Genomic DNA, 18261 nt, shown 5'->3' with positions numbered 1-18261 from the left:
CTCCTGCGCTCCCCCCCGCCCCTCCCACCAAGTGAGGGCAAAGCGCTGTGAGGGCACAGCTCCTCTGCGACTTCACGCTCCGCAAGCGCGCATGCCCCTGCCTGGCCTCCCCTCCCGGGGGGGGCGGGGGGCGGCTCGCGCAGGCGCGGTGCGGAGGAAGGGCGCGGCCTCAGCACGGGCAGCGCGCGCCGCCGGCACCAGCTCGGGGCCGCTCCGCTGGGGGGGGGGGAGCGGGGGCGGCCGGGCAGCGCCTGAGGCACCGGCACCGGGCACCGGGCACCGGGGGGGGGCCGCCCGGGGGCCGCCATGCCGAAGAAGAAGCCGGGGCCGATCCAGCTGAACCCCGCGCCCGATGGCTCCGCCGTCAACGGGACCAGCGCCGCCGAGTGAGTCAGGCCCGGGGGGGGGGGGGGGTTCGCTGCGGGGCCGGGTCCCAGAACGGGGCCGTTATGGGGGGGCTGCCCCTGGGGGGCGCCCTCACGGCCCCCCCCCCCCCCCCCCCCGGTGGTCAGCGGCTGCTGGAGGGTGCAGGGTGAGCGGGGGGGGGGACGAGGAAAGCGTGTGTAATGTGGGGGGCGTCTGTCAGATGGCTGGGTTATGTAATTATGGGGTAAGGGCCAAGTTCTGCCTTCCTAATAAACGTGGGTGCAGAGAAGTTATACTGGGAGTCGCGAATTTGTAGGAAAAGTGATGGGTTTTGTTTGTTATCTATCCCCTCCTTCACTTTAAGCTAATGTCAGCGAAGCTGTTTCTCAGTAACTAGCATGTAATGCTAGGGACGTCTGTGAGTGCGCTGGGAGAAGATGTTCTTGAGTTTTCCTGGCTCTAGTATGAGCGTTACACCTTATAAAATAAAGGAAGGTAAGCCTAGGCTAATCACGGGCATGCTTTTTTAAAGCATTGCTTACGAAGTAGCACTTGAGCACACTCATGGTAGTTAGGCTTCGTATTGCGATGGCAGCACCGTGAAGTGTTACAAAAGGAGCTTCCTCGAGGTTAACAGGTCTGTGTTCACCACTTCATCTTTAGGCTAAGGTGATGGACTAGCTCCTAACGGAGGCGTGAAATACAGATGCGTGTTGGAAGAGTGCATTCCTTTCCCTGTATGGTTACTTCACTCTTCTTGGATACATAAGCAGAGCTCCGACGTAGTTATGTACTGCGCTGTCAGGATATGCAGTACAGAGCTGCACTGAGATGTACAGGTGTCAGGCTCTGAATTGTTCCGTGTGTGGTGGTGTTGCCACATTTTCACGCAGGCTCAGACCTCGTTTAACCTCAGAATATACTCGGTATCTCACAGCTCCCGCTGTGATGTTTCTAGCAAAGTCTTTTGATGACGAACTGAACGGTGAGCTCTCTTAAAAACTATCTTGTGGCAGGGATTCCTGATTGCATAATATTCAGATCATAATCCTTAGATACAGTTTTTGCTCTGGATCAAAAGGGGAAAGGTGTTATTTTTATATTTGTCTGTATAGCACCTTACAGTTGATTTTCTTCAAGGCAGTTGTAGATAGGCTGATACAGTTTTCAGGGATCCCTCCTGCATACTGGTCTTGTTTTATGGAATAAATCTGATATACCTATCGCTTATTGTGCTGCCTAAAGTTAAGCACCAATCAAGTACTGTATTAAATACTGCATATCTTAAATATTTCTTCATTTAAGAAACAGCGTTCATCTGAAATTGCTTAGATGTCTGATACTCATTTACTTCTTGGAAACGTACAGAGAGACTCATGGGAGTGTAGAGTCTTGCTTACGCCAATGAAGAGTCTTGCTGCATTTTCTGTTTTGTATGTTATTTGGTATATGCGTCTCCTAGACTTTTGCTCTTCATTATACATTAGTCCTATACCTGGCTTTTGCCAAGCGAAGAGGCGTGTAAAGTATTTTTAAAAACAGCAGCCTAGAGAAGAAGTAAGTCCGGTAACCTGTTGTCCCCTAAACAGCCAGAATTAATTTATTTGTGGGATGAGGGTATATAAATCCTCATTGTGAAAGACTTTAGGTTGCAAAGCATAGTTGCATCAGAATATCAGAATTTGGAAATGGTTTTGGTATGAAGCTGCAAACAGTCCTTTTTTGTGTTTGTTTCATCTGCAACCTTTCTTTTTTTTCTTTCCTGCCGTGCAGTTTTTCCCTCTGGTCAGTGCTTGAAATCAACTGTAGAGGTGTTTGTCAGTCTGTATACATGGTCAAGTGTTTCAAGTATGTTATGCAGCTGCAGACTACCATATTAACACTTTCTGAAGCTTTGTTCCTGACTTAATGGAATTTTGGCTGAGTGAGTCTCCAGCTACTTATTTGCTTCCACCATACACAAACCTGTCACTTTGATACAAATGATCTTGGCTGCTTCCCTGTTCTTTTTCAGAGAAGTGAACCTCTCAAGAGAGAATGAAAAGAGCTCGAATTATTTAGTTAAGTAACATGAAGACTGAGCGAGAGGTGATACGATTGCTCTCTGTAAATGCGCGAAGGAAGTTTCTTAGGCTCAAAGGCAGGGCTTGCACAAAATCAAAAAGGTACTGCTTGGCCATCAGTGATCTTATGTCAGAAATCGGGAACTTTCTAGCTGTGGGTCAGAAGATTCTGTAACGTTCTGAACAGCCACATAACCGTGCTAGTTTTTAAAATACTGAAGCTTAATACTTTTGGGAATGGGTGCATGTGATACTTGGACTTCCTGGCAGAAAGGAAGGGGAAAAGGCAAAACTAAAAGAAGAAGGGACTGGGTGGTTGAGGATGTCTTGCTTCCCATGCCTGTCGTGTCCTCTGTCTTCATCCTTATTTGGCGTTGGGATCTCATTGACGGGAGCGAGCAAATGCTTGTAGGGTGAGGGGTAGCGTGTTGAGAAGTGTGCATCGGAGGCTCGATCCACACTCACATTAATTATTTTTAAAAAATCCCGTCAGAGTGTTATAAAGGAGAAGTAGAGTACTTGCAATTTAAATATGTGCATATGGCATATTCAATTCAATTTCACACTGTTTTACTCTGATAACAGCTTTTGTTATTTGTAGCTTGTTGTATGCAGTTATTACTTTATTAATCCGTGCAGTGTATTTTGGTGCTCTCTGGCGCCTTTCAAATCCCTAGCTACTCAGTGGACAATAGAGAACACGTATTACAAGATTTTTCTGTGCTGTGAACTTCACTTCTGTTTTTGACATTTCCTGCTGAGAAGTAGTTACCCAGAGCTGAACCCATGCTGCTGCTCTTGAGCTCCTTGGTGCTTTACATCATCGGAATGAGGCTGCGATGACGCTGGCCAGCTGCAGGCTTAATTTCATTCTGGTACTTCTGGAACTGCACAGGTATGCACGTACAAGGGTTTTGCAGAGAAAATGGGAGAAAAACGAAAGAAACCTGAATGCAGTAAAAGGGATGCTCCTTCCCTTTTGACTGAAAGTGATAGGATAGTTCCCTGTCTTAATAGCCAAAAGGAACAAGAACAAGATCTCCACTTTCTCTTCCTCTCAAACTTAGGTTTCCATCCTTTTGAATATCTGATAGTTGTTGCTCAATTTCTAGGTTTATTTAAATCCAAACTAGACACACAATATGAAGTAGACGCTTTGCAAAGAGGTAGGAGGGGACGTTTGAAGATTTTGTATTACAATAAGCATTTTGTTCACATGAGAACAAAGTTACCTCCATGTCACTTTTAATTACATCTTTACAAAAACAGTTAATCAGAAGGAAGGGTTGCATTTATAACGAGGGAGTTATTTTGATGTAAAATGCCAGTGAAAACACGCACAGCTAGTTTTCACCGTGCTCTAGGTACTCCAGTAAACGCCAGGTCAGGTAAGGGCTATGTGTATGATATTTACAAACCATGCCAAAATAGGACTTTCACTGTCTTGTCTTAGCAAGTATCAAAAACGCAAGTATTTAAGTGTGGTCACCTTACCTGAAGTGCTTTTGACTGAGAAGGCACAAAATGCAAGAGTTCTATAGCTACAGCCCTGTAGTATAAACTTATTTAAAAATCGGTACTTTTTTATTCATCAAAACCTATCATTTATGCGTTACGCTGTGCAGTGAGTTTTGAAGTGTCCCACTGACCTCAGGATATTGGATGAAAATCTGCTGGTTAAAATTCCGATGTCCAGAAGGATACACATAGGAAAAAAAAAAAAAAAAAAGGTAATTTAAGATCTCAGGGCATGGATTTAATGTTTAATGAGAGGCTGTGACTAGAGAATGTCTTGGCATGTAATGTAGGCTATTTAAAAAATGCTATTAGAAAAAGTGAAGTAAATAGTCGATACAACATCTTGTCATTGAATGCAACAATCCAATCAGCCGCAAAATGAGATGGAGCCTTATAATTAGTTTTTTAGTTCGTTTGTCTGTCGTGGAAGAGATTCCTGCTACAGTTAAGAGCGTGTATTAAAGTTTGTTGCAGCTTAAACCTTTTCCTTTCAGAAGAGATGTTTTCTGATTGTTTTGCCTGTCCATCGGTTGCACGTACCAGCAGAAGTGCTCTAAAGCCTCGCTTTGTTACTTACTGAGTAAATAAAGACTGCTACTCTCTCTGGTACTATCATTTGAACCTTCCAGAAGTGCCTGGGACTAAAAACTTCTTAACAGGGTGTCGCTTTTGTGTTGTATAAGCATTCATATGGAAAAGGTGGTCGCATTTGAAGTCTGGTTTTTTTCCATCTGTTTAAAGAATTTTGAAATCCCCAGCTACTTACTTATTTTGGTAACAGCTGCTAGCTCCCAAATCGAGCCTAAGCCTCAGCCTCTGCTCCAGGAGGATGGTGCCAAGCAAGTCTCAGCTGTGACAGAGCAAGGTATGATGTGATGTGGAACGAGCGGAGCAGGACTGTATTCTTGGTGACTGGCACTAAGGACAGTGCAAAAGAATGTTTCTGTTTTGCTTTTATGTGGAAAAAACACATGAAAGGAAAAGTGGAATGTGGAATTTGCCATCTTCTAGTGTGCTGTAAGGAAGTAGGTTTTCGAGAATATAAGAAGGTGCTGGCTACAGGTTTTTACCACCTTAGGGACTGTATTTCTTCCCAGGACGTGTCTTGAAAGAAAGTCCGAAGGCTTTCTGAACTTTTCTGAACCTAATTGTTGCCAGTGGTGCTTACATGTGTTCCGTCTTAACTGCAGCATATCCTCATCTTAGAACTGCTCAAAGCGACACGTAATTTCTTAGAAATTGACTGGCAAAATCCAGTCATAAACTATACTTCAATTCTTAATGCGAGCTTTTTCTTGTTGCTTTCTGTTTATCCTGTTCAAATTGCATTGAGGAAGCCACCAAATAGCTGGCATGACCTCTGAGTGCAGCTGCCTGCATTTGATAGTCAAAGAGTAATTCGGGAATTACGCAAAAGTGGCTTGAACTTCCATTTGTATTGACATTTCCAGGAGTTGCTTGCTTGCGATGTGTCTTGCAATTTTCATGTTTTTCAGCATCTTTCTCAAGGGAACTTCAGTTTGGGCTTCGTAGGAGTAGGTGGGGATGGGAGGTTGATTTTGTTTTTATTTATTTGCTTTTTGAGGCTTGCATTGAGAACGGGAGTGGTGGGAGGTGAGCAGCAGGATCGGTGAGCTGCTCTCAAACAGACCACGTTGCAGCAGAATCTGTCCTGCACAGAGTAAATCTTTTTTGGCTCGCTTTTCTTGGATGTGAGTTTAGATGAAATGACAGGAAGGTTTTCACCAAGTTGTTTATTTTAATGCTTGCTGGATCACCGCTGCTTTTGTTGTTTTGTTTTTCTTTTCCTTTGCTTTTAAAACCAAATAGTCTCTGATGAGAGGCAGCCCCTGTATGGGATTCCTTTGACTTCAGAGGATTTCTGTGTGCGTGTCGTGTTCTGGAAGATTAGGTCCTGAAATTTTATGACTGAGCTGGCAAGATTGCTATCGCAATGAATGTGTACAGGGAATTACTGCAGACCTGTAAATATTTACAAGAAAAATTCAGAAAGCTTTTTTCAGAAAAAAGCTCCCCTACTCTCTGCTAATGAAGGATTAGCCAAGCTCAGAAATACATGTGCTATGAGAGAACGCATTTTGGGCATGCAGTCATAAATGCTAGATAACTCTAAGTAAACTGAGTCTTTTGTTATTCACTAAATCCTCCAAATTTAGCTTAAAACATACTCACTTAAGCAGATTTAAAATGAATGCTATTGAGCCTGGCACGGGCCTTCATTGAATTAGAAATAGCATTTTAATAATTAAGCTAATAGAGCATATGATCTGTCATAATAAAACAGGTGAAAGTAAAAGCCTGCAGCACGAACTTTTTGTATTATTTCTAGAAGCATGTGCTGAAAAAATATGAGTAAGCATGTGCAGCTAATACAAAGCTGACACAAGTGGCAAATTGACCTCTGCTGTTCTCAGTTGTAAACTAAACGCTGTTTTATCAAGTCTGGATGTAGGGAAGGTAGTAAGACAGTTAATACTGAAGTAAGAGTACCGAGTCTTGTTACACATTTACACACACGTTTAGGCATAATAACTGTAATGGAAATGTACTTTAATTCTGATGATGTGGTCATTGTTCAGAAAGCATAAATCAGTTTATTAGAGTTAAATAAACTGGGAATAAAGATGATGCATTTCAGTGATATCACAGGTAAGGAGAGTGCTGGTGGTTAATATGGAGCCAGCAGTTTTTTTTCCTTTTCTGCCCTTTACAACAGCAGTTCTGCAGATGGAATTAGAAAGGTGTGATTTCACGATTGCACACATGCGAGATCCTGCTGCTTCAGAACTTCTGTCCTCCTCTTGCTCTGCCCACGTGTTCCTGAGGCTCCTTTTCTTGCATCAGCTCTTTCAGTGAGTCAGGCATCTGTGCTGATCCAGCCGAGAACTTACCCACCAAAAAATCCCAGATAAATTTTTGTGGGGCTGACCTCTTGGGCTCACATTAGCGCTGGTGTAGCCCCATGGTGAACTTAATCAGGGAGATATTCCAGCTGAAAATACACAGTTTTTTTTAGTGATCTTTGAAGTGTATCTGTTCTGAGTGGGGTTACTCAGGAATGAATGAATGGCTGGGGGCAGAATGGGGCAGAGCCTGTGCCAAGAGCCCAAATTTTTGCAGGATTATGTGACTGCATACCCAGAGCCTGGGAGATACTACAGAGAAATGCAGAGATTCAGTAATTACAAGTTTCAGAGTAGCACATCTTTTAATTGAATAGTCTTAGATCTTTGTCTCGAGAGGACCAGATTACCTCCGAGATCTTCCAATATTACTTAATAGTCAAAGAAGGCTTTTTCATTTAAAAAAAATTAAAAAGAAGGGGACTAGGCAAGCCCCGTATGCAGCAGAACTCTTAGTTTGGCATAACAGCAGTGCTGCTGTTGTTAATCTGGGCAAAGGGTCTTTGCTTAAGTGCCGGCTGGGGGGAAAAAAAAAAAGGCCTTAAATTGTGGGAAGTCTACAAGGCAGGAAATACATCAGTGAACTATTTGAGTGGATACTCACTAAATATTTCAATGTACACAGGAGAAGCATTCTGAAATGAACTGGGGAAGGAATCGTCTGTTACGGGCAGTAAACCTAGATGGCCCCTTTAAATTATTAAATTTTCCAGTACAAAAGCTCCCCCATCCTCCTCCCTGTGTTACCCTTTTCACAGCTGCTGGAAGCTGCATTTGTTCTCCCGTCATTGCCCTGGGGACTGCCTGGGATTTAGAAGTTTATGGATTCCACTGCCAAAGCACAAAATCGTCTCTCCAAGGAAGCAATGGTAGTTGGCAACATCAGCTTCTGGGCTGCTGAATTTTTGGGGAGGGCGTTCTGTCTTCCCACGTTCCTCCTTTGTAAGGAAGCAATGGAATCTTGCTTCTGAAGGCTTGCTGATACTGTTAGGAATTGGCAAGCAGATGACTTCTGGTTTGATGTGCATTCAATATTACTTACTCAGGCAATCTTTTATTCTTTGGAATGAGCGTGCGAGCCTTTCCGCCAGTCAGTGCCCCCAGCAACTGAGCAACCGGGCAAGGCTAACTCCCTGCTCAGCATCCCTTTGCAAACATCTGCTGTTCAGCCGTTGACCCGAGTCTTGTCTGAACAAGAGGAGAGTGAATTCCAGCAAACTTCTGCCTCCTGACAGCTGAGGCCGTCCTCTCTCTCCCGGGTTCGTTGCCTCGCAGGCATCCAGCAGGAGGAAGTGAACAGTGGTGTCTGTCCCTGCGTGACACATACAAAAGAAATGAGAATGGAAGCAAGATTGTTTTACTTCATTCTGAGAGCTAGCACAGAGATGTTCCAGCGTTGCCACCTTTGCGTGCTTCCTTGTATGAACAAGTATCTTCCTAAAAACCAGCTTGAAGGTTTCTAAAACAAACTGTTAAAACTTCCTGGTAACTCATCTTTCCTTCAGTGTTCTTTGTTTTTTTGTGTTCACAACTCAGCATTGTTCTGTGCTTTTCTAAACTTTTTTTCAGTGTGGCAGGAAGATGAGTCAACAGCTTCAACGCAGAAATCTAGCAATCAGAGAATGCATTTTTTGGGGAGGGGGGGGAATTATTCCGTTCTTATATACAGAGAGATTCTGCTGAGATGTTTGGTGTGTGTATGTATAAATATGTATTGTTAAAGTCTGTACATAAAAAGTCAAAATGATTGATTTCTTTCACTAACTGGCTCTATTGGTAAATGTCCTGTGTTGTGCAATCCCTCTATTGCAAATTTGGGCAAAGATCACAGAATCACAGGGTGGTTTGGGTTGGAAGGACCTTAAAGCCCTCCCAGTTCCTCTCTGTTTGTGGACAGGGACACCTCCCTCTAGACCAGGTTGCTCAAAGCCCATCCAACCTGCCCTGGAAAAGATGTAAGCCTTCTGTTTGGGCTTTTCTCTGGATCCCAGCTGTGGCTCTCTGTATGCATTTATCTGCGTACCCAGGCAGTGTTCTTTGCCTGTCCCTGACGTCTCAGCTGCAGCTTTTGACAGAGTTTCTGTTCTGGGCTCCTTGCTCAGCTCTTGCACCTGAAGCTTCTCGGTTTTAACCTTGGCCTTTATGGGCCTTGTAAACAGATAACGTAACTTCATCTCTTTATTATAGTGTTTCCCTGAAGCCGTGCCCTTATCACAGAAGGGAGTTGTGAAGATGCAGTTATCGTTGCTGTTGCCCTTATTTATCCCTTCTTATTATTAAATTCAACTTGGAGTTCAGAGAGTTAAAACAGTTGAAAGCCAGAACTTGTGTAAATCCACATGTATCGGCTGACTAGACTTTCATAAGATCTCTTTATGCTCTGTGTTGTGTTCTGAATGCCCGACAAGTAAGCTGGGCTCCGTGAGGAAGTGCAGGTTGCCCCGTGGTGTTGCAGACCTAGTGGAGCACCAGTATTTGGGAGAGGAGGACTCAGGACTTGGATTTCCACTTCTGGAGACTCAGTTCTTAGGATTCGTCAATTTGAGATTGCAGGGTTTGTGTGTAACAAACTGTGGATGCACTACTGCAGTGAGTGTTGAGGAAGCCTACAAACTGAGCAAAGCACTGTTTGTGTAGCTTAGCCACAGCATTAAATATGTGAAAGGGGCGCCTGGGCCTTGCTGGCAGCTGCCACCATGCGGGACAAAGGGCCGCAACCCAAAGCGGAGGCTGGGAGCAGCTGCAGAAGGAGCTGGGAGGAAAAGGCACCCAGGGCAGGAAGCTGATGGCTGTCCCGTGGTGCCACCATCCACACCTGTGGCTTTTCTCCCTTTGCTGAACTCAGTCTTCAATTCAAACATTATTTGGGAATAAAAAACTCTGAAAAGTGTAATGGCGTAGTGGTTGCGCTAAAGCAAAGGAGGAAAGAATTTTAAAGCAAATATTCCTACCTAACAGATCAGCCTACAAGGAGTTATTTATGTTGTGTCGCTTGTTGGATGTTTGAAGTCTTATCACATTTTCGTCTTTAAAGCATACCCCATTCTGCTTCAGGAAAAATGGGAATAGAAATTTTGAGTGTCGTTGGTCTGGCAGGACGCTTTCAGACAGGAAAAAATACACTTCTGGTGTTTTATTTATATTTTCCTAAGAAACAGATGTTAGCCAGAATCATCTGCCTCTGGCTCTTACTGGGTAGTTCTTTTCTGGTAGCATTAAACCTCAAAATATGCCCTACCGGGTCTGTTCCGTCCTGAAAGTGGAACGGTAACAGTGTGTGAAAACGGATGCTAGAAAGGAGCAAGTGTGCTGGGCAGTCATAAGCATTTCCTTTAGTGGGACGTGTATGAAGGACCTCTGACATGCTGCAAGAATCGAAAACTAAGTGGGAGTTGAAAAACAGTGTATTTATTTTTTTCCAAATGAGAATCCTTTGCACCTCGAGCGAGTTCAGATCTTTCTGAATTGTTCTAACTGCAGGTTTTATGAGGCTGCACTGGAGTCAGCCCAGAGACAGACACCTGTCCTGTTAGCTGCGAGATGTCTCACGTTGCTTTTTCCATGTTATTCTCTGAGCTGTTCTTTGTTAAATAATAAAACTGCCTTATTGCCCAGGTTTAGCACAGTCATGCAAAATAGTAGTGTCTTCTCAAAGCTGCAAAATGTCTTCATCTTCTTCGTACTTTGTTTCAGCTCCCTGATTGAGGCTGTTCGCGGAAATAATGTAGTGAGCTGCCTACTTCTGCTTTAAACTGACAGCTGTGTAGGCTTGGGGAAAGTGTTACTGTCACTGTGCTAGAAAACAGCCCCCAAGCTTGTATCCTCGTATGACAGGAGATCTGAAAGTGAATGTATGTCTTTATGCTTTCACTCATGCTAATTGTTCAGCTTGCAAAACTGATAGTAATAACTCTGAGCAGCTTTGTGACAAGGTACTGGTAAAGATGGCATCGCATTTTTTTTAATTTCCTCTACCAAGTTTTTATTTTTCTGAAGTAGGCTTCAGGGTTAAGTATAGCTTTAATATAGATTTTAGGGTTAAATATGTGGCTAGTGAACACAACATCCAGTCCAGTAGTAACTAGGGGCACTGCTGTGCCTGCACGCCCGTTGTTGGCACCCCCCTGTACTATTTCTAAGCATCCCTGCGGCCCCTGTCAGGATGTGAGATCCTGGGACAGGTGAGACAACGCGTAAACTCTGAGATCAGCTTCCTTCTATGGACCTGAGGTGGTCCTGAGCCTTAAAGCTCCAAGTATCCCGTGCAGCGATCCTGCTCGGAAGAGCTTTCTGCCCTCTGGCTTTACGGGAGCTGGCTGTGTAGATGTGGGTTCAGATGCAGGATGTCTGATTGCAGCTGGCCTCAAAAGTGGGGCTTTGGTGAGGTGTGAATGGGCAGGAGCAGAATTTTTCCCCACGCATCAGAGGATGGTCGTTGAGTCAAGAAGGTGGCTGTGTTTGGTAGGAGACTGCTTTAAGTTCTGTGTCTTTATACTTCCGAGGCCACAGCAGTGCTGCACAGCTGTCAGTGAACTTCCTCGAGTGCAGAACAGAAGCAGCGATGCTGACTTACAGGAGGGCTCCTACCCGATCAAGTGTGGGCAGAGGCAGTCCCGCCTCCACAATACCTGCAGCCTGGTGTTGCCCTTGGAGGAGAAAACAAACAGCCTCCTCAGAAAACCCCTTCTGAACGTGATGTATGGCTTTGTTGCTTTTGATCTGGAAGAGAGAGATCTTGCAATAATTGCACCTGAAATCCAGTGGTCCACTTTGTAGAGTGGCATTGCCTGCTGGCTACACAGCAGATTTGTCCATTTCTGCCAGCCGATCGAGGAGATACTTATTGAATGTGGTCTGCAAAATTACGCTGTGTCTTTAACGAGTGGGGACAACAGCACTGACCTCCCTGCTGCTTCATTCAGATGATCACATTACAAAAGCTGGATTCTTTCCCTAGCGCAGGATGTTCAGTGTGTGCTTGGCTTTAAAACTGCTAGTAATAAATTGAAGGATAACCTGTTGCTTTGGGGTAGTGCTTGGAACAGCGAAGGGCTGAGGTGGTTTGATGGTTTCCTGCTGTGATGGAGCTCTGGCAGAGGCTTAGCTTTTTGACAGTGAAAAAACAACTCCAAGACTGCAGAAGGTAATGGTGATGAATTTTAATAGGAATCTTGGTCTTTTTGAATAAGTTTTATGTAAGATTAAGTAACTACTAATGCTGCTTCTGGAGGCAGATACTGGCACGCCAGCACGCTGCTGCTTTTAGCTACCAAACTTCCTTAACATTTTCATGGTGTCCTACTGTAGAACTGGTGTGTATTCCCTCTTCTGTATTTGTGTTTTAGTTTGTAAAACTTTATGTCGTGACTTGTTCATTACTTACACGTGTTTCTATGTGTTCTTTGCTCTGCAGCATTGTTGTGATGCTTTTATACAGGGAAGGTCCAGGCAATGATCATAGTTCCTGGCTGGGAGTAGGACTCCTGCAGAAGCTTGAGTTCAAAACTAAAGCTACATAAATCCTGCTTCCTTGAAGTACTGGAACTACATTAATTCCATCTCTTTTAATGCTACAAATATTTTTTTTATTTATCTATTTACATTTGAAATTGATTAATATCTAGTGCTTCAAGCAAAGGACCAGAATGAAAAAATTAAATTCTGTCTTACTATTTGTCATTCAGTTATCCTAAAACTAACTGCAGATGTTATTTAGTTACATTCTGGACAGCAAACCTGACAGTGTCTTTGGGTTAACTACTTTTGCAGGAAGTTTTCAGATTGATTTATGTTATAGTTAAAGAATTGGTCCTGAAAAATTCAAGTGAGATCTGAACTTATTTGCCGTTACTGTCCTGCCCGTCCCTGCAAGTAGTGGAGGTTCTGCCGTTAGAGCTTAGAACATTCTGGTGACTTTGGTCTGAAGTCCTCGTTGGTTCTGTGTTGATGGCAGGGAGTTTGAGGATTTTCCCCTCTGGAGGATTAGGTCTGGCCTCAGGTGGGACCAAAGATCTTTTACCTTAATTTTTTTTATTTAGCTACCGCAGCCACATTGTAGATAAATGGAGAAACCTGATGTGCTGAAATTCATGACGCCAATACTTTCCCTTCTGTGAAAGCCTTTGGAGTCTTCTGGCTAGGGCTTGTTTGAACAAGGACACCAACAATAATTTATGCTTTCAAGCAAGGAAACACTTGTGCTGGAAGTGCAAAGCTTGAGATCGGAACAAACGATGTAAAAGGTAGTTTTATACAGATATGCGTTAATCACATCTGTGTTAGCCTGATGCTATCTTAGCAAGTTGTCGTCTTTGGTACTAAAGCTTCAGCATGACTGAGTTTTTGTTTCATCACACTAGCTTGTTTGTCTGCTCCAGGTCATGCGCGCAAGCGTCTCTGTGTTGTCTCCAAGCCCAGAAAGCCTCTTCTGCTTCAGAGAAAAAACTCAATAGTTGTTTTCTTCAAAATGGAGCAAGAAAAGATATGCTGTGTTCTGTCTCTGTGCCTCTGGTTCCTTTATCTTTCCAAATGAGCAGCCCTATCTTCTTCAGTAATCTCTAAAAGGACAGCAAGTTCAGTGTTCCTTCTCTGAATTTCTAAGTGAAGCCGGGGACCGCTTGCTGCTGTGGCACACTGGATTGTTCAAAGGAAACTGAAATTCCCTGGTAAGGTCAGTTAGATGCTGAGCTCTTGCCAGTTTGGTCCTGACTTCTTTAAAGCAGCGATAGAGAAGAAAATGTCTGTGCAAAAGTCGCATCCAATAAAACTGCTTTATTAATTTGATTTTTTTTCATAGGCTGTATTTTCTGGTCACTCATGATGTAAGTGCAGGGTAAAAGCAGCTAAAAGGTACGATGTAAAAGATTTTATGTAGCAGGCATGCACTATAAAGTTGCTGTGCTTCTAATATGAAGAAATATTTGGAGGAAAAGTATCTTTAAGTGGCCCAAAAAATATCAGAGGTCTGTTCTCCATTTCTACTGGTTGCAGAGGTTTCTACAGAGTAAAAAAATGACCTGTAGTTCCAAAAAAAAAGTACAACATACTGCTCAGTGAAAAATAATGATGTGTATCTTGCAAGTGCATGTCAAAAGCCTACAAGAGCAAGCAGCCGGCGCGTTCCCTGCCCTGCAAGATGCCGAGCAGGGCTCGTGGGGAGGCGATGTGGGGAGTACCGGCAGGGTTTGTCGGTGCGTGTCCCCTGAAAAACACCAGTTTTGTGTTCTCACAACAGTAATCTTCTAGGGCAAAATACAGAGCTTGAGTCCATCGTTCATTGTGCTGGGGTTTATTGGAGGACAGTAAGGGGTACTGAACTTCACTCCCATTTTTATCTTGAGGTCATAATGTAAGAAGAGCAACTTCAGTTCCGTGTAAAAGCGTACGTTGCTTTGGCTTTAGGCTGGGGCTTGTTGGTTTTACGGGGCACATCTGGAAAACTGTATCCAGTGCTAGGTTTTCTGTTTTAGAAAGTAGATTTCAGAAATGTCTCTTTATGGTTCATCTTCACAACAGTCTGTAAGTCAGATTAACTTGAATGTTCTTATAAGTCGTGCTTATCTACAAAGGAAAACTTTGTGGATGCTCCAGGATATTCGTTGTATGGTTATACACTGATACGACTGTGCTGGTATAAAACATTGGAGGAGGACAGAAATAAGAGTGTGCTGCTTCTTGTAGGATAGCCTGAAAATGCAGTATCCTGCTCCATTTGTACAGAATGAAGTTATTTTTATTATAAAAACATTATATAAGTTAGAGAGACTTGGTGTAACTACATTAGACAGTGTACATCGGATTTTACTGTGTAAAACTCTTCTGCTTCTGAGCCGCATTCCCAGATGGCATTTGCCCAGGGCAAATATTTTTGTGGAACTTGCTTTGTTCTTGTTCTTTTTTGTTCTTTTTGACATGCAAATAGACATTATTTTCTCATCATTGTTTGGTAATCTTAGGCCTGGAGTGTTTAAATGTCAAAATAACTGAACGCAGCTCACCTTTCCATCAAAGGTCTTGTTCTGTTTCCCTTTCTAAGCTCTTCTAGGTGTTATCGCTTCCTAAGCTATCCTCAGTAAGCATCCCATCGAACACGTTTAAACTGCTAAATGTAGTAGGAGCTTGGGATTGCTTGAACTTAGAGATCGCGTAGCAGAGAAGAGTTGTGAATATTTGGGATTTCTTTGTTTGCCTTAATTAAACCTTAGATACACTCAAACCAAGATTGTTGTCCTGGCTGGAAGTGCAGGCTCTCTCGTTAACAAGGTGAGGGCTGCATCCTGTGTTTCTGGCCTCCCGTTGGGTCTGAGGATTGTCAGTCACTGCTCCTTGGAGTCAGCCCTGAGTCCTCTGAGCCGACGAGCACCTGCCTGGGCATCCAGGGGATGCGTCTCTGTGCAGCATGAGTTGTAAGTGGATGTTTATGAAGTGACGAATAGAAACAATTTTCTTGGTTACTGGTGAATTTTAATCCATTTTTTTAATTGGAAGTGGTGTAGGCTCTGTAGAAGCAGATTCTGCTCCTCAAGTTTTTCATCGTAGCAGCACTGTAATCCATGGGAACGTTGCATTAAATTTGGCTAAGCAAAACAGATATTTGCTCCTGCAGAAACTTACTGTTGCAGCTGGAAGCAGGAAATTTTAAATGAGCATTTAAGCTTTCACGTTACTGAGATGAAGTGTTTTCACAGGATCTGAAGTTAAACTATCAAAAAAAAATCCCAGAAAACCAAACCTCTGTGTTCTTTAACTCCTCTTTAGAGCCTTGTACTTTTGTTTTGGTAGTAATCAATGACATTAAGCCTAGATTTCTGATGTACTATTTTTATAACTTTGGTCAGTTTCCTATCCCACTTAAACAAAGAGTCGTGTTTCTGGTAGCATTCTATGCATGTTTATCCTTGGTAACTTTTTATTAATATCTAAGTGGATTATTAGTAATATAATTGTGTTAAAGTCAGTGGTTGAAATACAAACTATGTAGGAAATTACAACACGATCCTCGAAAACGTGGAACTAAAAATAGCTGGGAGAGTTGTGCTGTGATTCACGAGGTCTCTGAACATGAATGCTGAGTCATTAAACCCACTCCTGTAGATACCAAACCTTAACATGCATGAACTTGGACAGAACCTCAGAGGTGGGGAAACGGTGTCAATCTGCTTGTGTTTGTCATTGTTTTATCTGGAAAAAAATACTGTTTACTTAAAACAGAGATCCAATAATATGTCTCTCATGGGTATGACTGTACGGGTCTGTTTCATCTAGACAATTTCCATAGGTGCCAAAATGTCGTGCATTTAGTCTCTGACCTCAGTCATCTATTGCTCTTCCTCTTGCAACACTGCTGAGCAAGCTCAACCAGCTGAATTGAGTTATTCTTTCTCTGTTGTACAGGACAAATTTGGAAGCACTTCAGAAGAAGCTGGAAGAGCTAGAGTTGGATGAACAGCAACGAAAGCGCCTCGAAGCTTTCCTTACCCAGAAACAAAAAGTTGGAGAGCTGAAGGATGATGACTTTGAGAAGATCAGTGAGCTGGGAGCAGGAAATGGCGGTGTGGTATTCAAAGTATCTCACAAGCCTTCTGGTCTTATAATGGCAAGAAAGGTGAGTGCCTCAAAAACAAGAACTTGAGGACAACCTTTATTGAGGAGGCTCTCTGAACTATTATTTGGAGAAATAAATGATGTTGACACAAAAGACAGCTTAATGCCAACTTTCCAAAAAGTAGGAAAGGCTGTGCTTGATTATCCTACGCTTCCATTTTTTTTAGAAAGTGTTCCACGTGTTAACAATGAAAGGATAAATATTATTGCCCATTCTCATCTTTCCCCCCTCCCCCCAATTTGACAAGTATAGTCTTTTCAGCTGTGTATGTATCTTTCAGAGAAAATGTATTAGACTCATAAAGTAGAAGGCCTTAAAAGTTACTGAAAGATGTATGTTAGGGTAAGTGACAGTATCTTGTGTTCTGGGCTGTAAGTCTAGAGAAATCGGAAAAAATATGCCGTTTTAAGATCTTCCTTCTCAGCTGCAAACCAGAAAAGGGCCTCTAGGTGATCCTGGATACTAGAAAAAATGAGAACTCTAAGAACGAGGGAATGTGTTGGAGTATGGTGACATTTCCTGTTGCCAGTTTCTTCACGGGATGCAGGTGGTTCCTGTGTGAAAACGTGCCCCTCCTTTAGGGGAGAGTGTATTTCAGTGATGCAGCTTTTATGCTTTACAACCTATAGCAGTTGTGACCTAGCTTATAAGAACTGTGTTTTTTTAACTTAACTGTCTTCAATTTTTAATTCTCATCTTGTGTACAAGAATCTCTCAAAATCCCTGGGAATTAAATACAGTTATGGAAATGTGTCTGATACTACAGTACGATTTGCGTTTGGGCACCTCATGCCTGTTCCTTCCAGGAGTGAAGTTCCTTGCATGAGGCAGAGTCCAGGCATAGATCAATGTGCTGCAGTGGATCAGAAAGCTGGCAGGCTACCTGAGTTCATGAGAAACATAATTTCTTTGAGAGGATAAAACATAGGGCGTATTCAAATTGCAGGTGCCATTATTACACTGCACTGAAAATTTCCATTTTTTTAAACTGAGGAGTTGAAGAAATCACTGAAAGCCTTTGATGAAGTGTGCACTGTCATCCTCAACAAAATAGAGGAGAACATGCACACGCTGACTTTAATAGCCATGCTCAGTATAGCAACAGTTTGGGGAAAGGTGTTGAAAAGTGCCAACTTTCAAGGGAGTGAGAATTATGAAACATACAAGTTGCTGAGGCTTATTTGAACTAAATCAGTGTACTTGATTTTTCACGTACTGCGAGTTTAACAGGAATTTTTACCCCAACTCATTAATATTTGATGCAACTGAGATGTTTGTTGAACTGCGGTTTTCTTTCACATATTGACTTCCTGTCATAATCAGAACTTGAAATTTTGATAAGATTAATTTTTTTCCCTTTCACTTTGGGGAATTGTACGTTCTTTTCTGTTTTGTAATAGATTTTGCTTCTGGTTTCTTCTGGTAGAATTTTCCTTTGAAGGAAAAAATATCTTAAGACTTGGAATGCTGGTATTACTCCTGTAGCTAGTAGAAAATCTATCCCCTTAAAAGTTTATGTATGAAAATAGCACCCCATTGATGAACTTGCTGCATCGCTGTCTGGCATTCCTTGTAACATTTTGTGATGCTATGAGATTTTGTTACTGATCTATCATTAAACTGAAAAGGTTCGTGTCTGTTATTTACATTGACAGTAGCTTTAATAGATTAACAGCTGTTACTCATTAACCCTTTAACTAAAATAGGAGTTTGGCCATTTTTAATGAGAAATTTTTAAAGGGGTTTGTCGACTGTCTTGCTCAGAAACGGTGTGGAGATGGAATAC

At 42.8% G+C, this 18261-nt stretch overlaps 1 protein-coding gene across 3 annotated transcripts in view; it reads left to right on the top strand.

The window, feature by feature from the left end:
• The first annotated feature begins 146 nt into the window (after positions 1–146).
• MAP2K1 (mitogen-activated protein kinase kinase 1) overlaps positions 147–18261 on the top strand; it is a 37409-nt gene continuing 19294 nt past the window's right edge. The window contains exons 1-2 of one of the 3 annotated variants that reach the window (XM_083851255.1): positions 147–386; positions 16265–16475. In XM_083851255.1, coding sequence (XP_083707381.1) covers positions 307–386; positions 16265–16475 — 291 coding nt within the window. In that variant the 5' untranslated portion in view covers positions 147–306. Of the gene's footprint in view, positions 387–3191; positions 3325–11822; positions 12015–16264; positions 16476–18261 lie in introns of those variants that run through there. The other 2 variants (XM_083851257.1, XM_083851256.1) reach the window with 2 other exon arrangements.

Source organism: Anser anser (assembly GCF_964211835.1).
Source record: "Anser anser genome assembly, chromosome: 10".
NCBI classification, from domain to species: domain Eukaryota; kingdom Metazoa; phylum Chordata; class Aves; order Anseriformes; family Anatidae; genus Anser; species Anser anser.
This window is presented reverse-complemented; position numbering and strand designations above follow the sequence as displayed.